The following is a 21,941-nucleotide window of genomic DNA, read 5'->3' as shown; positions in this document are numbered from 1 at the left end:
TCCCCACCCCAACACCAGATCTGTTAAATTTGTTTTCTTACTCAGGTGATTTCTCTATAAAATTACCTCATTTGTCCATCTTTCTCTCGTTTTTCTCCTCTCTTCTCTCTCCCAATGAATTCTCCGTATAATCAATTTTATATATTGGCATCACAAAATTAATCTCACCTTTTTCGATCAACTTATCCTTTTTTTTGTTCTTTTATAAGATTTTATTAAAAAATTGATCTTTATATAAACACTTTTGATTTTTGACAGTGTGAACAGTAACAGAAGCGGTGAGGAGAAATGTTTAGCGAAGAGGAGCTACGCGATATGAGCGTGTTGCAGAGAGGAGATGACTTTGTGGAGGTTGTGTGTGGATGCACCAGTCGTAGACATGGCGATGCTGGTGCTAGACTTAGGATTTTCAAGTCCGGTGAACTCAAAATTGCTTGCGAATGTTACCATGGCTGCCCTGAAGGTTTTTACCATTTATATATATAAAATCATCAATTCAATATATTCCTTTTTTGTGCTTTTATACAATATAATGTGTTTATGTTAAATGCATGTTGTTGATTAATTTTATCATCGACTTATCATAAAATGTTGTTATGTGTTTTTTTTTAATTTGACTAATGGTATATTCTTATTAAAATTTCATCTATATGTTTGCTAGAGTACATTATAATTTATTTAGATAATAACAATTTAACTAAACTTATAAGAATGTGTAGACTCTTTTCTATAGATAATTTTATTGGTAAAAAACTGAGCTTTTGATAATGAGTTGATTAGCTTTGAAGAGGTTGGAATTTGATAATTAAGTACTCTTCATAACTTATATATATATACACATTCTCATTGTAGTATTTAAAAAATGTAATTTTATGATCAATAAATTGATTTGAGAACCGCAAGTAAAAATACTGGACAATTTCTTGTTAGGTAGTGGAGCCTGATTAATATATATAACTGTTTACGCGGTTTAAATTTTAGGCTTTCCTATTTATTCTCTGTAACAAAAAATACTCTGATTTATTAATATAAATATGCCTCACCGCCGTGGAAGTTTACTTACGGGGTGTTACCACGAAATATTGGGTTTTCTCTTTCTCTCTCTAGATCTCTCATCTCTTTCTCTTGAAAGTTCTTGTGTTCTTCATTCATCTAGTGTGTGCGTGAATTCGTTCCTAACAACTATATCAGAGCTAAGGAGATTCAACACGATCATTGAAGATGGATAGTTCAAAGCTTGGAATCGAGAAGTTTGATGGATCCGATTTCAGTTTCTGGAAGATGCAAATCGAAGATTATCTGTACCAGAAAGATCTTCACGAACCATTGACCGGGGTGAAGCCGGAATCCATGACGGAGGAGAAGTGGAAACTCAAGGATCGCCAGGCTCTAGGGTTGATCCGGTTGACTTTGTCAAGAAACGTGGCGTTCAACATCGTGAAGGAGAAGACTACGTCCGGTCTGTTGAAGGCACTGTCAAACATGTATGAAAAACCATCGGCNNGCAAAAGGAGCATTAGAGGGTCTGAAGTCTGTTGATATGGGTCTTTGCGAGAGCTGTGTTATGGACAAACAGAAAAGAGTAAGCTTCACAAAGACTCCTAGAGAGCCAAAGAAAGTGCGGTTGAAAATGGTCCATACAGATTTTTGGGGACCATCTCCAGTATCATCACTTGGAGGATCCAGATTCTATGTTACCTTCATTGATGATTTCAGCAGGAAGGTATGGGTTTACTTCTTGAAGCATAAGTCAGATGTGTTTGCAACTTTCAAGAAGTGGAAAGCTGAAGTTGAGAATCAGACCGGTTTGAAAGTCAAATGCCTAAGGTCTGACAATGGAGGAGAGCATGACAAATCAGAGTTCAAGGCATTCTGTGCAGCTGAGGGAATCAGATTGATGAGAACAGTACCTGGTAAGGCAAGGCAGAATGGAATTGCTGAGAGGATGAACAGAACATTGAATGAGCGTGCAAGGAGTATGAGGATACACAGTGGGTCGCCCAAAACACTTTGGGCAGATGCTGTGAGCACCGCTGCATACTTGATCAACAGGGGACAATCAGTTCCTTTTGGGGTTCAAGATTCCAGAGGAGGTGTGGACATGAAAAGAACTCAAGCATTCACACTTGAGGACTTTTGGTTGCACTGCTTATGTTCATGTTGATCCAGAAAAGAGAGACACGCTTGATGCCAAGGCTGTGAAGCGTTACTTCATAGGCTATGGTTCTGATTTGTTTGGTTACAGGTTTTGGGATGACAAGAACAGAAAGATCCTGAGACATTGTGACGTGACATTTGATGAGTCTATCCTGTACAAGGACAGAGAGAAGAAGGTTCTAGAGATTACAAAGCAAGTGGAAGTTGAGGTTGAGTTTGAGAAGAGTAACCCAGAGATGTCGAAGCAGATACTCAAACAACTCCTACTAAAGAATCTGAAGTGGAGCAAGTTACACTTGAGCAGGTGTTAAGGAGATCATCCAGATCCATCAGGGCACCAGATAGGTATTCACCTTCATTACACTATCTATTGCTGACTGATAAGGGGGAACCAGAGTCTTTTGATGAGGCCCTACAGGTGGAGGATTCGATCAAGTGGGAGCAAGCCATGGATGATGAGATGAGGTCACTTGAGAAGAACGACACATGGGTGTTGACTGAGTTACCTGCAGGGAAGAGAGCTTTGCTGAACAAGTGGGTGTTCAGAATCAAGACTGAACCAGATGGCAAAAGAAGGTTCAAGGCTCGTTTAGTGGTTAAAGGATATTCACAAAGGAAAGGTATTGATTATGCTGAAATATTCTCTCCTGTTGTGAAGTTAACCTCTATTCGAATTCTGTTGAGTATTGTTGCATCGGAGAATTTGCATCTAGAGCAAATGGATGTAAAAACAGCGTTTTTACATGGAGATCTGGACAAAGAGATCTATATGCAGCAACCGGAAGGATTTGTGGTTCCAGGCAAGGAACACATGGTGTGCAAGCTCACCAGGAGCTTGTATGGACTAAAGCAAGCACCAAGGCAGTGGTACAAGAAGTTTGACTCCTTCATGACCAAGAGTGGATTCTGCAAAGCTGAAAAGGATCCTTGTTGTTACTTCAAGAAATACACTGATTCATATGTCTTTCTACTCTTGTATGTGGATGATATGTTGATTGCAGGATCTAGTATGAGGGAGATTAACAATCTGAAGACAAGGTTGTCTGCAGCGTTTGAGATGAAAGATTTGGGTCCAGCAAAGCAGATTTTGGGGATGAAGATTTCTCGGGATAGATCTGCTGGCACTTTAAATCTATCTCAGGAGTTGTACATTGAGAAGGTGCTGAGCAGATTCAGGGTTAATGATGCTAAACCCAGGACTACTCCATTGGCAAATCACTTTAAATTGTCAAAGGAGCAGTCACCCAAGACTGCCGAGGAGCGTGATCACATGGCACTTGTTCCATATGCTTCAGCAGTTGGTAGTTTGATGTATGCTATGGTCTGCACTAGACCTGATATAGCACATGCAGTGGGAGTTGTTAGCAGGTACATGGCGAACCCTGGGAAAGAGCATTGGGAAGCTGTGAAGTGGCTTCTGAGATATCTGAGAGGTACATCCAGTACTTCACTTTGTTTTGGCAAAGGCAAGGTGACTCTACAGGGTTTTGTGGATGCTGATCTTGGTGGGGATGTTGACTCGAGCAAGAGTACATCCGGGTACATTTACACCATAGGTGGAACAGCAGTGAGTTGGATGTCCAGGCTTCAGAAGTGTGTTTCTCTTTCATCTACTGAAGCTGAGTATGTGGCAATAGCTGAAGCTGGGAAAGAGATGATATGGCTGGCAGATTATCTTGAGGAATTGGGCAAGAAGCAGAGCGAGAAGATTCTTTACTCAGATAGTCAGAGTGCCATACAGTTGGTGAAAAATCCAGTCTATCATTCGAAGACAAAGCACATCAGAAGGCGATACCATTTCACTCGCAGGGCAGTGGAGGATGGTGATATGTGCTTGGAGAAGATAGAGGGTGCAAAGAACCCGGCAGACATGTTGACGAAATGTGTTGATGTTGGGAAACTGAGGTTATGTAAAACCTCGGTTGGTCTTCTGTAGTTGTTGCTACAGATGTTGCGGTGCGGTAAAGATGTTGATGATGAAGAGGTTTTTTTTTCGAGAATGTATTTTTTGGATGACTGAGTGAGTCTCCAAGTGGGAGAATTGTTAGGTAGTGGAGCCTGATTAATATATATAACTGTTTACGCGGTTTAACCTATTTTTAGGCTTTACTATTTATTCTCTATTTATTCTCTGTAACCAAAAATACTCTAATTTATTAATATAAATATACCTCACCGCCGTGGAAGTTTACTTACGGGGTGTTACCACGAAATATTGAGTTTTCTCTTTCTCTCTCTAAATCTCTCATCTCTTTCTCTTGAAAGTTCTTGTGTTCTTCATTCATCTAGTGTGTGTGCGTGAATTCGATCCTAACATTTCTTTCTTAATTGTGGTCAGTGTAATCACTTGATTATTAGTATGCTCTTATCTATTTTAGTATTTTGATATCCTACTATTTTTTTTTCTCATCACTTAATAATTTAGCATGTTATTATTATATTTGTTTTATGAAACAGAATAATTTATCCTTTCTTATTATCTTATTTGATACAAATTATGACACTAATGATTTTTTTTTTGTGATTAGATAATCTTAGTCCATTTGCATTTGAGAAACATGCTGGAAAAGAGAATAACAGATGGAAACATAATATTTGGGTCTTTATTGATGGTTATAAAGTTCCATTGATAAAGACTACACTACTGAAATTCTACAACATGTCTCCAAAGAATGCCAAGAGGCCACATAAACTTGTTCTTCATCGTGATGAATTTATCAAATGTACTAAGTGTAGTAAAAGACGTAGGTTTTATCGCCGCTCTAAGAATGAATGCAGGAGCTACCATGATGCATTGGCCAATGCTAATTTTCAGTGCTCAGATATTCCTTTTGACAAGTAGTTCTCTTTTCATACTTAATTTCTTAAATAATCACAATGTTAAATCTTTGGTAACATGTTTTTTTTGTTGTTTTACTTGTTTTTTTAGATTTTCATGTGATGATGCTGAAGAGCGAGCTAGTCGAAGGGCGTGCAAGGGATGTTTGCGTTCACCAACATGTGGAGGTTGCACTTCATGTGTGTGCTTTGGATGTGAAGTGTGTTGCTTCTCAGATTGCGATTGCCAGACTTGCATTGACTTCAGAGAGAATACAAATGCTTGAAGAGTATTTTGTGTCATTTGAATGGATATGTTCTTCCAACATTTAGTTTCATTTGAACCCTTGTATTTGTTTACAATATGTTTTTGTTCACATTCCTTTTTAGACATTTTACTCAAAATTTGCAATTCACATTTCATAGTTTAAGGCCTTCTTTTGGCTTTAACAGTATAAACAATATTTTCAGTGGAGATGAATATCCTAAGGGTTTGTTTGATATGAAGATGTTTCTATATTTTCGCACTCGTCAAAATGTTTTGAATATATATATATATTATGAAAATGAGTTTCTTGATGTAATGATCCTGAAGGTCATTTTGTGACTTTTACTTCTTTTCCCTTGTATGACCATCCTCGTAGTAGTAATTAGCTATTTATGACTTGGGGTTGGTGAGGTATATTATTATTTTGGTCATGTCTCTAGCTCTATAAGGTGATTTGTAGTGTAGTTTAAGGTTAAGCAAAGTTTCTGAGGCATTAAGAGGTGTTCTGGACCTAGTATTTGATCCCTTGTGTTTCTAAAGTTTTAGGTTGACCACGATCAACACTTGGTCATGTAACCTTCATAATAGTTTTTTGGTGATTCAAAATTTCGAGATTATTTTTGTCAAAAATATACACGGACATCCATTAAGACCTCATCGGTGGAGCCAGTTGGTCACCACGGCCAAAATGATCAGTTTTCAAGGTCAAACTAGCTCCAGAGCAGGTAAACCCCCTATTTTGTAAATTTCATGTTATATTCCACCATCTTTTTTTGTGACTGGAAATTTCGAGATCATTTTTGCGAAAAATTTACGCGGACTTCTGTTAAGACCTTATATATGGAGCCGGTTATTCACCACGACCACGACCCATTATCAAGGTCAAACAAGGCCCAGAGCAGTAAACCCCCCATTTTACCAATTTTCCTGTGCTATAGTCCACCATCTTTTCTAGTGATCCGGAATTCCAAGATCATTTTTTCAAAAATTTACATGGACGTTCATTAGGACCTTACCTATGGAGCCGGTTGATTGCCACGACCAAAACGGTCTATTTTCAAGGTCAAACGAGCCCCAGAGCACCTAAACCCCCCATTTTACTGATTTTCGTATGTTATAGTCCACCATCTTTTTTGGTTATCCTAATTTTCGAGATTATTTTTGCCAAAATTTTGCACAAACGCCCGTTAAGACCTTATCTATGGAACCAATTGGTCACCATGGCTAAAACGGTCCATTTTCAAGGTAAAACAAGTCCTAGAGCAGGTAAACCCCCTATTTTGCCAATTTTCGTATGCTATAGTCCACCATCTTTTTCCGCAATTCTAGAATTCTGAGATCATTTTTGCCAAAAATTTACACGGAAGTTCGTTAAGACGTTATATATGGAGCCGGTTGGTCACCACAACCAAAATGACCCATTATCAAGGTCAAATGAGATCCATAGCAGGTCAACCGTTCATTTTGCCGATTTTCGTGTGCTATAGTCCACCTTCTTGTTTGGTGATCCAGAATTTTGAGATCATTTTTGCCAAAAATTTACACGGACTTCTGTTAAGACCTTATCAATGGAGATAATTTGTCAGCACGACCAAAACGACCCATTTACAAAGTTAAACAAGACTGGAGCATGTAAAATCCCAATTTTACCAATTTTCGTGTGATATAGTCCACGATTTATTTTGGTGATCCGAAATCTGAGATCATTTTGCCAAAAATTTACACGGACATATGTTTGACCTTATCTATGGAGACGGTTAGTCACCACAGACAAAACAGACAATTTCAAGGTCAAACGAGCCCATGTGCAAGTAAACCCCCCATTTTGTCGATTTTTGTGTGTTATACACCATATTTTTTGGTGAACCAAAATTATGAGATCATTATTGCCAAAAATTTACACAGAAGTCTGTTAAGACCTTATCTATGGAGTCGATTGGTCACCACAGCCAAAACGATCTATTTTCAAGGTCAGACGAGCTTTCGCCGATATTCACGTCCACCATCTTTTTTAATGATTCAGAATTACAAAATCATTTTTGCCAAAAATTGACACAGACGTCCGTTATGACCTTATCTATGGAGCCAGTTGGTCACCACGACCAAAACATCCCATTTTAAAGGTCAAACAAGCCCAGAGCAGGTAAACCCCCTCATTTTGCCGATTTTCGTGTGCGATAGTCAATTATCTTTTCTGGTGCCCAAAATTCCAAGATTATTTTGGCCAAAAATTTACAGGGACGTTTGTTAAAACCTTATATATGGATTCGGTTGGTCACCACAACCAAAATGACCCATTTTCAAGGTTAAACGAGCCACCGAGTAGGTAAACCTCCAATTTTACCCATTTTTGTGTGCTACAATCCACCATTTTTTTTCTGTGATACAAAATTACAATAATTTTTGCAAAAGAATTACACGGACGTCCGTTAAGACCTCATCTATGGAGTTGGTTGGTCACCACGGCCAAAATGACCTATTTTCAAGTTCAAATGAGTCTTAGAGGAGATAAACCCCAATTTTTCCAAATTTCATATGGTATAGTCCACCATTTTTTGGTGTTCCGGTATGTCGAGATCATTTTTCTAAAATGTTTCACGGATGTCCGTTAAGACCTTATCTATGGAGCCAATTGGTCACACGGTCAAAACGACCAATGTTTAAGTTTTTTATCGATTTTCGTGTACCATAGTCCACCTTTATTTTTGATAATCTGAGATTATATTAGCCAAATATTTAAATGGATGTTCGTTAAGACCTTATATGGAGCCGGTCTATGACCACCGCCAAAACATCCCATTTTCAAGGTCAAATGAGTCCAGAGTAGGGTAAACCCCCCCCCCCAATTTTGCCTATTTTCGTATGCTATAGTCCACCATATTTTTTGTAATATGAAATTCCGAGATCTTTTTCGCCAATCATTTACACAGACGTTCGTTAAGACCTTATTTATGGAGCCGGTTGGTCACCACGGTCAAAATGACCCATTTTCAAGGTCAAACAAGCCCAAAGCAGGTAAACCCCCATTTTGCCGATTTTAAGTGCTATAGTCCACCATCTTTTATGGTGATCCGAAATTTTGAGATCATTTTTGACAAAAATTTACAGAGATGTTTGTTAATACCTTATCTATGGAGCCGGTTGGTCACTATGGCAAAACGATCCATTTTCAAGGTCAAACAAGCCTAGAGTAGGTAAACCCTCAGTTTTTCCAATTTCGTGGCTATAATCTATCATTTTTTTGCTGATCCAGAATTCCATGATCATTTTTGCAAAAAACTAACATGAATGTACGTCAAGAACTTATCTATAGAGCCGATTGGTCACCACGGTTAAAACGATCCATTTTCATTTTCAAATGAGCCAATGGCAGGTAAACCCCTCATTTTTTGATTTTCGTGTGCTATAGTCCACCATCATTTTGGTAATCCAAAATTTCGAGATCATTTTTTTCAAAAATTTACACGGATATCCATTAAGACCATTTCTATGGAGCCCATTGGTCACTGCGGCCAAATGAACCATTTTCAAGGTCAAATGAGCCTGGAGAAGGTAAACCCCTCATTTTCAAGGTCAAACAAGCCCAAAGCTAGTAAACCCCCTATTTTGCCATCGTGTGCTATAGTCCACCATCTTTTTTAGTGATCCTAAAATTTCGAGATCACTTTTGTCAAAATTAAATACGAACATCTAAGACCTTATATATGGAAACGGTTGGTCACCACAGCCAAAATGATCCATTTTCAAGGTCAAACGAGCCCCATAGCAGGTTAACCCCTATAGTCCACCATCTTTTTTGGTTATCCAGAATACCGAGATCCTTTTTGCCATAAATTTACACGGACATATGTTAATACCTTATATTTTGAACTGAATGGTCACCACGGTCAAAATGACCCATTTCAAGGCCAAACGACCCCAGAGTAAGTAAACCCCACACATTTCTGATTTTCATGTGCTGTAGTCCACAAATGGTGATCAAGAATTTCGAGATCATTTTTGAAAATTTTTTACATGGACGTCCACTAAGACCTTATCTGTGGAGCCGATTTATCACCATGCCCAAAACAACTCATTTCAAGGTCAAATGAGACCCAAAGCAGGTAAACCTCCCATTTTATCGATTTTCGTATAGTATAGGTCACCATCTCTTTTGGTGATCCAGAATTCCAAGATAAATTTTGCCAAGAATTTACAAGGACGTCCATTAATATCTTATCTATTGAGCGGTAGGTCACCATGGCCAAAACAATCACTTTTCAAGGTCAAACGAGTCGAGGCAGGTAAACCCCCATCTTGTTGATTTTTCATGTGCTATAGTCCACCATCTTTTCTGGTGAGAATTTTGAGATTATTTTTGCCAATAATTTACACGACCATCCATTAAGAAATTATGCATGGAGTCGGTTTGTCACCACGCCCAAAACGATCTATTTTCAAGGTCAAACGAGCCTAGAGTAGGTAAACCCCTGATTTTGTCGATTTTAGTATGCTATAGTCCACCATCTTTTTTGGTGATCCGGAATTTCAAGATCATTTTTGCAAAAAATTTAACGGACGTCCGTTATAATCTTATCTATGGAGTTGGTTGGTAACCAAGACTAAAACAACCAATTTTCAAGGTCAAACTATAACTGAAGTAGGTAAACCCCCCATTTTTCCTATTTTCAATTGCTATAGTCCACTATCTTTTTTGGTGATCCAGAATTCTGAGATAATTTTTGCCAAAAATTTTCACGGACGTCCGTTAAGACCACATCTATGGAGCCAGTTGGTCACCACAGCAAACCTATTTTCAAGATCAAAAGAGCCTACAGCACGTAACCCCTCCTATTTTGCTGATTTTTCATGTGCTAGTCCACCATATTTTTTGATGATTTAGAATTGCAATATCATTTTACCAAAAATCTAAACGGACGTACATTAAGACCTTATCGGTGAATCCGATTGGTCACCGCTACCAAAACGGTCCATTTGCATGGTCAAACAAGCCTCAGGTAAACCCCCATTTTAAAGATTTTCAAGTGCTATAGTCCATCATCTGTTTTGGTGATCCAGAATTTGGAGATTATTTTTGCCAAACGAAAAATCCGTTAAGACCTTATCTATGGATCCGGTTGGTCACCACGGTCAAAATAACCCATTTTCAAGGTCAAACGAGCCCTTCAACAGGTTAACCCCCTATTTTGCCAATTTTTGTGTGGTATAGTCTACTATTATTTTTGGTGATTCAGAATATCGACATCATTTTTGCCATAAATTTATATGGACAAAACAATTAAGACCTTATCTATTGAGTCGATTGATCACCATGGTCAAAACAATCCATTTTCGAGGTCAAATGAGCCTAGAGCAGGTAAAGCCTCTATTTTACCGATTTTCGTATGCTATAGTCCACCATCTTTTTTGGTGATCCGGAATTCGAAGATCACTTTTACAAAAACTTTACTGGACATCCGTTAAGTTCTTATCTATGGAGCCGATTGGTCACCATGACCAAAATATCTTATTTTAAAGGTCAAACGAGCCTCAGATCAGGTAAACCCCCAATTTTATCGATTTTCGTGTGCTATAGTCCACTATCTTATTTGTGATCTAGAAATCCGAGATGAATTTTACCAAAAATTTACACAAACGTCCGTTTAGACCCTATCTATGGAGCATGTCGGTCACCACAGTTAAAAAGGCCCATTTTTAAGTTCAAACAAGCCTCAGAGTAGGTAAACCCCTATTTTGTTAATTTTTGTGTGCTATAGTCCACCATCTTTTTTGGTGATCCGGAATTTCAAGATCATTTTTATCAAAAATTTACATGGACATCCATTAAGCCCTTATATATGGAGCCGATTGATCACCACGACCAAAATGTCCTATTTTAATAGTCAAATGAGCCCCAAAACAGGTAAACCGCCTTATTTTTGCGATTTTGTGTGCTATAGTCCACCATCTTTTTTGGTGATCCAGAATTCCGAGATCATTTTTGACAAAAATTTACACAGATGTCCTTTAAGACCTTATCAATGGACACATTTGGTCACCACGACTAACGACCAATTTTCAAGGTCAAACGAGCCCTAGAGCAAGTAAACCCCCAATTTTATCGATTTTCGTGTGCTACAGTACACCATATTTTTTGGTGATCCAAAATTTGAGATCATTGTTGCAAAAATTTACACTAATGTCCGTTTAGACCCTATCTATGGAGCCTATTGGTCACCACAGCCAAAATGACCAGTTTTAAAGTTCAAACGAGCCCCAGAGCATGTAAACCCCTATTTTGCTGATATTTGTGTGCTATAGTCTATCTTAATTGGTGATCCAAACTTCCAGATCATTTTTGTCAAAAATTTACATGGACATCCGTTTAGACCTTATCTATGTATCCGGTTGGTCACCACGGCCAAAAAGACCCATTTTAAAAGTCAAACGAGCCTAGAGCATATAAACCCCTATTTTGTCATTTTTCGTGTTTTATAGTCCATTATCTTTTTTGGTGATACAGAATTTTGAGATCATTTTATCAGATTAAAAAAATTTACATGGATGTCCGTTAAGTCCTTATCTATGGAGCCGATTGGTCACCACAACCAAATTGTCCTATTTTAAAGGTCAAACGAGCCCCAAAACAAGTAAACCCGCCTTATTTATGCGATTTTTGTGTGCTATAGTCTACTATTTTTTTTGTGATCCAGAATTTCGAGATCATTTTTGGCAAAAATTTACACAGACGTCCATTAAGACCTTATCAATGGATACAATTGGTCACCACGACTAACGATCAATTTTCAAGGTCAAACGAGCCATAAAGCAGGTAAACCCCCAATTTTATCGATTTTCGTGTGCTATAGTACACAATCTTTTTTTGATGATCCAAAAAATCGAGATTATTTTTGCAAAAATTTACACCAACGTCCGTTTAGACCCTATCTATGGAGCCTATTGGTCAATACAACCAAAATGACCAGTTTTAAAGGTCAAACGAAGCCCAGAGCAGGTAAACCCATATTTCGCCGATTTTCATGTGCTATCACCAAAAAAATGGTGTGCTATAGCATACGAAAAATTGACAAAATGGGGGGTATGTGCTTCGGGGCTCGTTTAACCTTGAAAATGGGTCAGACTAGCCGTGAGGGCCAACCCGCTGCAAAGCTAAGGTCTTGACGGACGTGCACAATTTTTTTTGAATTTTTGACGTCGGAATCTGAATCACCCAAAAAATGGTGTGCTATAGCACACGAATTCGACGAAATGGGGGATATGCACGATTCGGGGCTTGCTTGACATTTAAAATGGGACGGACTGGCCTTGAGGGCCAACTGGCTGCATAGCCAAGGTCGTGACGGACGTAAAAAAAGACTTTGGCATTTTGACATCGGAATTTGGATAACCCAAAAAATGGTGTGCTATAGCACACGAAAATCAACAAAATGGGGGGTATGCGCGCTTCGAGGCTCGATTGACCTTGAAAATGGGTCGGACTGGCCGTGAGGGTCAACCGGCTGCACAACAAATGTCTTGACAGACATCCACAAAAAATTTCGGCATTTTGACGTCAGAATCCCGATCACCTAAAAAATGGTGTGCTATAGCACACGAAAATGGTCAAAATGGGGGTACTCGTTTTCACCTTGAAAATTGGTCGCAAAGGTCATGAGGGACAACCGACTGCATAGACAAGGTCTTGATGGACGTCTACAAAATTTTTGGCATTTTTTAATGTCAAAATCCGGATCACCTAAAAAATGGTGTGCTATAGCACACGAAAATCGTCAAAATGGGAGGTATGTGCGCTTTGGGGATCGTTTGACCTAGAAAATGGGTTAGACTGGCCGTGAGGGCCAACCGGCTGCATAGCCAAGGTCTTCACGGACGTCGACAAAACATTTTGGCATTTTTGACGTCGGATTCAAGATCACCAAAAAACTGGTGTACTATAGCACACGAAAATTGAAGAAATGAGGGGTATGCAAGCTTCGGGGCTCGTTTGATCATGGAAATAGGTCGGACTGTCCGTAAGGGAAAATCGGCTGCATAGCCAAGGTCTTTACGGACGTCCACAAAATATTTTTGCATTTTTTGACGTCGTAATCCGGATCACCCAAAAATGGTGTGTTATAGCACATGAAAATCATCGAAATAGGGGGTGTGCGCGCTTTGTGGCTCGTTTAACCTCGAAAATGGATCGGAATGGCCGTGATGGCCAACTGGCGCATAGATAAGCTCTTCAAGGACGTCCACAAAATATTTTGGCATTTTTGATGTCAAAATCAAGATCACCAAGAAAATAGTTTGCAATAGCACATGAAAATCGACGAAATGGGAGGTATGCGCGTTTCGTGGCTCATTTGACCTTGAAAATGGGTCGTACTGGCCGTGAGGGTCAACCGGATGCATAACCAAGGTCTTGACGGATGTCCACCAAAAATTTAGGCATTTTTGACGCCGGAATCTGGATCACCCGAAAAATGGTGTGTATAGCACACGAAAATCTTTGAAATGGGGGGTATGCGCGCTTCGGGACTCGTTTGACCTTCAAAATGGGTCGAAATGGCTGTGAGGGCCAACAAGATGCATAGTCAAGGTCTCGATGGACGTAACTTAATAAATTTTGGAATTTAAGACGTCGAAATCCGGATCACCAAAAAAATGGTGTGCTATAGCACACAAAAATCATCGAAATGGGGTGTATGCGCGCATCGGAGCTCGTTTAACCTCAAAAATGGGTCGGACTGGCCGTGAGGACCATCGGTGCATAGGCAAGGTCTTGACGAATGTACACAAAAATATTTGGCATTTTTGATGTCGAAATCCGGATCACCCAAAAAATGGTGTTCTATAGAACACGAAATCGTCGAAAAGGGGGGAGGGGTATGCGCGCTTCAGGACTCGTTTGACCTTGAATATGGGTCGGAATAGCTGTGAGGGCAACCATATACATAGCCAAGGTCTTTACGAACGTCCACAAGAAATTCGACATTTTTGACGTTAGAATCCAGATCACCAAAAAATGATATGTTATAGCACACGAAAATCATCCAAATGGGAGGTATGCGCGCTTCAGGGCTCGTTTGACCTTGAAAATGGGTCGGACTAGCAGTGAGGGCCAACCGGATACATAGCCAAGTTTATGACGGACGTGCAAATTTTTTTTTTGCATTTTTGACGTCGGAATTCGGATCTCCAAAAAATGGTGTGTTATAGCACACCAAAATCGTCGAAATAGGGGGTATGCATGCTTCGGGGCTCGTTTGACCTTGAAAATGGGTCGAACTGGCCGTGAGGTCCAACCGACTGCATAGACAAGGTCTTAAAAGATGTCCACAAAAATATTCGGCATTGTTGACGTCGGAATACGGATCATCTAAAAATGGTGTGTTATAATAGCACACAAAAATCATTTTAATGGGGGGTAAGCATGCTTCGGGGCTCGTTTAACCTTTAAAATGGGTCGGACTGGCCGTGAGGGCCAATCGGCTGCATAAAAAAGTTCTTGACGGACGTCCACAAAAACTTTTAGAATTTTTTACATCGGAATCCGAATCACTAAAAAATGGTGTGCTATCGCACACGAAAATCATCGAAATGGGGGGTATTCGCTTCGGTGCTCGTTTGGCCTTGAAAATGGTTCGTACTGGACGTGAGAGACAACCTGCTGCATAGACAAGGTCTTGACGGACATGCACAAAAAGAATTAGAATTTTTGATGTCGGAATCCGGATTACAAAAAAATAGTGTGCTAGAGCACAAGAAAATTGTCGAAATTGGGGGTATGCGCGCTTCGGGGCTCGTTTTACCTTCAAAATATGCCAGCCTTGCTGTGAGGGCCAATCGGATGCATAACAAAGGTCTTGATGGACGTTCACAAAAAAATTTACATTTTTGACGTCGGAATCCGGATTACCTAAAAAAGGGTGTGCTGTAGCACCAAAAAATCATCGTAATGGGGGGTATACGCGCTTCGGGGCTCATTTGACTTTAAAAATGGGTTGAACTGGCCGTGAGGGACATCCGGTTGCATAGCCAAGGTCTTCATGTACGTCCACAAAAACTTTTGGCATTTTAGACGTCAGAATTCGGATAACCAAAAAATAGTGTGCAATAGCACACGAAAATCGACGAAATAGGGGGGGGTATGCACGCTTCCGGAATTGTTTGACCTTGAAAAAGGGTTGTACTGACTGTGAGGCCAACCGACTGCATAGACAAGGTCTTGAAGGACGTCCACAAAAGAATTTGGAATTTTTTGACTTCGGAATCCAGATCTCCAAAAAAAATGTGCTATAACACACCAAAATCATCGAAATGGGGGGTATGCGCGTTTGACTTCGAAAATGGATTGCACTAGCCGTGAGGGACAACCGGATGCACAGCCAAGGTCTTGAAAGACGTCCACAAAAAATTTCGGTATTTTCGACATCGGAATCAAGATCACCAAAAAAATGGTGTTATATAGCACACAAAACTCGTCGCAATGAGGGTATGCGCGCTTCGGGGCTCGTTTGACCTTGAAAATGGGTTGGACTGACTATGAGGGCCAAACGGATGCATAGAAAAGGTCTTGACGGACGTCCACAAAAAAATTCGGCATTTTTGACGTCGGTATCCCGATCACCAAAAAATGGTGTGCTATAGCACACAAAAATCATCGAAATGAGAGTTATGCGCGTTTCGGGCTCGCTTGACCTTGAAAATGGGTCGGACTGGCCTTGAGAGACAACCGACTGCATAACCAAGGCATTGACGGACCTCCACAAAAAAATTCTACATTTTTGACGTCATAATCTGGATCTTCAAAAAAATTGTGTGCTATAGCACATGAAAATCATCGAAATGGGGGATATGCGCATTTTGGGGCACGTTTGACCTTCAAAAAGGGTCGTACTGGCCGTGATGGCCAAATGGATGCATAGCCATGGTCTTGATAGATGTTCAAAAAAAATTCGGCATTTTTAACGTCGGAATCTGGATCACCCAAAAGATGGTGGTGCTATTGCACACAAAAATCGTCGAAATGGAGAGTATGCGCGCTTCGGGGCTTGTTTGACCTTGAAATGGGTTGGGCTGTTTGTGAGAGAAAACCAGCTGCATAGCAAAGTTCCTTAGAGAAATCCACAAAACATTTCGGCTTTTTTGATGTCGGAAACTGGACCACCAAAAAAAATGGTGTGATATAGCACACGAAAATATTCGATGGGGGATATGCGCGCTTCGGGGCTCGTTTTGACTTTGAAGATGGGTCGGACTTGCCGTGAGGGACAACCGAATGCATATCCAAGGTCTTGACGGACTTCCACTAAAACTTTCGGCATTTTTGACGTCAGAATTCGTATCACCAAAAAAATGGTGTGCTATAGCACACGAAAATCGACGAAATGGGGGGTATGCACACTCTTGCGCTCGTTTAACCTTGAAAATTGGTCGTACTGGCCGTGAGGTCTAATCAGATTCATAGCCAAGGTCTTGACGGACGTCTACAAAAAATTTTGATATTTTTTGACGTCGAAATTCGGATCACCCAAAAAATGGTATGCTATAACATACGAAAATCATCGAAATGGGGGTGTGTGCGCTTTGGGGCTCGTTTGACCCTGAAAATGGGTTGGAATGACCTTGAGGTCCAACTGGCTGCATAGCCAAGGTCTTGACGGATCTCCACAAAAATTTTGGTTCTTTTGATTTTGGAATCCGGATCACCAAAAAAATGGTGTGTTATAGCACATGAAAGTATTTGAAATAAGGGGTATGCGCTCTTTGGGGCTCGTTTGACTTTGAAAATGGGTCGAACTAGTCGTGAGGGCCAACTGAATGCATAGTCAAGGTCTCGACGGACGTCCACAAAATTTTTTGAGAATTTTGATATCGGAATCTGGATCACCAAAAATATGGTATGCTATACGAAAATCGACGAAATGGGGGCTTTGCATGCATCGGGGCTCGTTTGACCTCAAAAATGGGTCGGACTGGCTGTGTGGCCAACCAGAAGTAAAGACAAGGTCTTGACGGATGTTCACAAAAAAATATTGGCATTTTTTGACGTTAAAATCCGGATCACCCAAAAAATGGTGTGCTATAGCACACAAAAATCGTCGAAATGGGGGTGTATGCGCATTTCGGCACACGTTTGACCTTGAAAATGGATCGGACTGGCCGTGAGGTCCAACCGGCTGCATAGCCAAGGTCTTGACGGATGTCCATAAAATTTTTTGGCATTTTTGACGTTGAAATTCGAATCACCAAAAAAAAATGGTGTGCTATAGCACACGAATTGAAATGGAGGGTATGCGCACTTCTGGGCTTGTTTGACATTCAAAATGGGTCGGAATGTCTGTGAGGGCCAACCGACTGCATTTCCAAGGTCTTGACGGACATTCACAAAAAAATTGGCATTTTAGACGTTGGAATCCGGATCACCTACAAAATAGTGTGCTATAAAATGCAAAAATCGTCGAAATAGGAGCTATGCCTGCATTAGGGCTCGTTTGACCTCAAAAATGGGTCGGACTGGCCGTGAGGGCCAACCGACTGCATAGACAATTAATTGACGGACATCCAGAAAAATTTTGGCATTTTTGACGTTGGAATTCGGATCACCCAAAGAATGGTGTGCTTATAGCACACGAAAATTATCGAAATTGGGTGTATGCGCGCTTCGCGGCTAATTTGACCTTGAAAATGGGTCGGATTGGCCATGAGGGCCAACCGGCTGCATAGAAATGGTCTTGATGGACGTCCACTCAAAAAATTGTTATTTTTGACTTCGGAATACGGATTACCAAAAAATGGTGTGTTATAGCACACGAAAATCAAAGAAATGGGGGGTATGACGCTTCGCGGCTCGTTTGACCTTGAAAATGGGTCGGACTGGCCGTGAGGGCCAATCAGCTGCACAGACAAGGTATTTACATATGTCCACAAAAATATTTAGCATTTTTGACATCGGAATCCGGATTACCCAAAAAATGGTGTGCTATAGCACACGAAAATCATTGAAATAGGGGGTATGCGCATATTGGGGCTCGTTTGACATTGAAAATTGGTCGTATGGGCTGTGAGGGACAGCCGGCTGCATAGACAAGGTCTTGACGGACGTCCACAAAAAAATTCAGCATTTTCGACGTCAGAATCCGGTTCATCCAAAAAATGGTGTGTTATAGTCCACCATATTTACTGGTGATTCAAACTTACAAGATCATTTTTGTCAAATATTTTCATGGACATCAGTTAAGATCTTATCTATGTAGCCGGTTGGTCACCACGGTCAAAACGGCCCATTTTAAAAGTCAAACGATCTTAGAGCAGATAAACCCCTATTTTGTCATTTTTCGTGGATATAGTCCACCATCATTTTTGGTGATACGAAATTTCGAGATCATTTTTGATAAAAATTTACACAAAAGTCGGATAAGACCTTATCTATGGAGCCGGTTGGTCACCACAGTCAAAACGACCCATTTTCAAGGTCAAATGAGACTAGAGCAGGTAAATCCTTTATTTTCTATAACTCATAATATTTTTGATGATACGGAATTCCGAGATTATTTTTGCCAAAAATTTACATGAACGTCCATTAAGACCTTATCTATGGAGTCAGTCGGTCACCATGGTCAAAATGACCCATTTTCATAGTCAAACGAACCTAGAGTAGGTAAACCCTCTATTTTGCCAACTTTCGTGTGCTATAGTCCACCATCTTTTTTGGTGATCCGGAATTTTGAGATCATTTTTGTTAAAAAAAAACTACAAAGACATCTTTTAAGACCATATCTATGGAGACGGTTGGTCAACATGACCAACATGACCCATTTTCAAGGTTAAACGAGCCTAGAGAAAGTAAACCCTCTATTTTATCGATTTTCATGTGATGTCTACCATCATTTTAGGTGATCCATAATTACGAGATCATTTTTTCCAAAAATTTACATTGACGTCCGTTAAGACCTTATCAATGGAACCGATTGGTCACCACGACAAAAATGACCAATTTTCAAGGTCAAACGAGCCTCAGAGCAGGTAAACCCCCCACTTTGCTTATTTTTCGTGTGCTACAGTCCAAAATCTTTTTTGATGATTCAGAATTCTAAGATTATTATTGCCGAAAATTTACAGACATTCATTAGGACCCTACCTATAGCGCCAGTTGGTCACAATGGCTAAAACAGCCCATTTTCAAGGTCAAACAAGCTCAGAGTAAGTAAACCACCTGTTTTATCGATTTTCGTGTGCTATAGTCCACCATCATTTTTTAGTGATCCGAAATTATGAGATCATTTTTGCCAAAAAATACACGGACACCAGGTAAGACCTTATCTATGGAGGAGGTTGGTCACCACGACCAAAAAGACCCATTTTCAAGGTCAAACGAGTTCCATATTAGGTAAACCCTTTATTTTGCCAATTTTCTTGTGATATAGTCCACTATCGTTTTTGGTGATCCGGAATACCGAATTATTTTTTCCATAAATTTACACTGACGTTTGTTAAGACCTTATCTATTTGAAATGATTGGTCACCATGGTCAAAATGGCCTATTTTCAAGGCCAAACGAGCTCAGAGCAGGCAAATCCCACACATTTTCGATTTTCGTGTGTGCTGTAGTCCACTATTTTTGTTGGTAATCTGGAATTCCGAGATAATTTTTGAAAAAAAATTACATGGACGTCCGTTAAGACCTTATCTATGGAGTCGGTTTATCACCATGTCCAAAACAACTCATTTTCAAGGTCAAACTAGACCTAGAGCAGGTAAAACTCCCATTTACCAATTTTCGTGTATTATAGTCCACCATCTTTTTTGGTGATCCGGAATTCCAAGATAAATTTTGCCAAAAATTTACAAGGACGTCCATTAATATCTTAACTATTGAGCCGATAGGTCACCACGACCAAAACAACCTATTTTCAAGGTCAAACGAGCCCACACAGATAAACACCCATTTATCGATTTTCATGTGCTATAGTCCACCATCTTTTTTGGTGATCAGGAATTTCGAGATCATTTTTGCCAATAATTTACACGGTCGTCCATTAAGAATTATCTATGGAGTCGGTTAGTCGCCACGGCTAAAATGACCCATTTTCAAGGTCAAACGAGCCCAGAGTAGATAAATCCCCGATTTTGCCGATTTTGGTGTGCTATAGTCCACCATCTTTATTGGTGATCCGGAATTTCAAGATCAGTTTTGCAAAAAATTCTAACGGACGTTCGTTGGGACCTTATATATGGAGCCGGTTTATCACCACTGCCAAAAAGGCGCATTTTATGTTACTTCGAAATATGTCTGTGGATCAAGATATGTCTGAGTATTTTGAAGAAAGTACATGTTATGTTACTTGTATTATGGACATAGACGCCAACGAAGATGGTGATGATGATGAGGAACAAGATGCATGTGCTATCTGCTTGCTTGAATATAAAGATGAAGATAAAATTTGGACACTTGAATGTGGCCATGAATTTCATGCTGAATGCATAAACAAATGGTTGCAGAGGAAAAAATCATGACTGTCTATATTATTGTGTAATGATTCATATTTCAATCACAATTCACTTTTTTTAGTCTTTTACCTCATTCTTTATTCTAGTTTTTGGCCTGCTTAAATTTGATTTCTAGTCATAGATGCATAATTATGATATAGTACCATTTATGTACCTTTAAATGTTCTGGTTCACATGCTCCTTTAAACGCGACAAAGTGTTATAACTGTTTAAAGATCGTATGTAGCATGAAATCTATATCATCATCGTTTTGACTAACGGAAGCAAAATTCAATAAAAAAATAAATGAACATAGAAAGAATTAATTGCTCTCGTTGAGAGTCGAACTCAAGACCTCCCGCTTACTAAACGGGTGCTCTAACCAACTGAGCTGTGAGAGCTTGATATCTGAATTATGCAGATATACATTTTATATAAGCTTCTTATTGTCCTACATTTATTTTGGTGGAAGAATAATGGAAAAATAAACTTTACATAAAACATTTTCTGTCACCGGTGTATGGTATGGGCATTAGTGTCTGGAAGAAATCTCAAACTCGAGATCTCTGAAGGAGTACTAAGAATTCCACCACGTGACTAATGACGGGTTTTTTTTCTTTTTGAATTGGGATATTTTTTCAGGTAAATAATAATATGTACACACTATTGACCGGGAAAAAACTACTTGTAAGGTCCAAGACTGGACTCTCAATTATAGTATTTAAAGTCCGATGTCATCGTATTTTCCCAAATTATTGTTAAATGCTTTTGAGACAATATTATCTTCTTACTTACAAAATACAAGAAAATACGTAAGAAAACCAGTTTTTTTATAATCGTGGAGTCCAAGCCAGGTTTTGCGTACCTCAACTAATTCTCCTCCCACCAACAACAAGTATCAGGTAAGAGTAATCTTGTGCAAAAGTAGCAATCTTGTAAGTGAAGAACCCCACTTGCATGGGTACCAACTCGAGGTGCATGAATCCATACTCCACCGAAAGGATACTGAATACATACCAAATCCATACAAGTTGTAATTTGTAAGCAAACAACCACGATTCACTGTAAAAGCATCAGTGTGTGCTCCAGAATAGTAGAAGAATAGAGTCTATTATAAGGTAGTATAAAATGTGTTTATCCGTTGTATTTAGAAAAAAAAATTTGTGGGGATCATGGTAGCTTTTACAAGAAGATAAATCATATTTTTTACATTATAAGTAAGTGA

General features: G+C 39.6%; 1 protein-coding gene and 1 non-coding gene across 2 annotated transcripts; one reads left to right on the top strand and one right to left on the bottom strand.

The window, feature by feature from the left end:
• The first annotated feature begins 270 nt into the window (after positions 1 to 270).
• Positions 271 to 5,278, top strand: LOC107005940 (protein ULTRAPETALA 1-like). The gene is made up of 3 exons (XM_015204584.2): positions 271 to 463; positions 4,686 to 4,995; positions 5,087 to 5,278. The coding sequence occupies exons 1-3, from the start codon at positions 289 to 291 to the stop codon at positions 5,259 to 5,261; spliced, it is 660 nt and encodes a 219-aa protein (XP_015060070.1). The 5' UTR covers positions 271 to 288; the 3' UTR covers positions 5,262 to 5,278.
• A 15,765-nt stretch (positions 5,279 to 21,043) lies between these two features.
• Positions 21,044 to 21,117, bottom strand: TRNAT-AGU. Its single transcript has one exon. It is a non-coding gene; the product is annotated as a tRNA-Thr (tRNA).
• Between the last annotated feature and the right edge of the window lie 824 nt (positions 21,118 to 21,941).

The sequence above is a fragment of the Solanum pennellii genome, chromosome 12 (genome assembly GCF_001406875.1).
Source record: "Solanum pennellii chromosome 12, SPENNV200".
Lineage (NCBI taxonomy): Eukaryota > Viridiplantae > Streptophyta > Magnoliopsida > Solanales > Solanaceae > Solanum > Solanum pennellii.
This window is presented reverse-complemented; position numbering and strand designations above follow the sequence as displayed.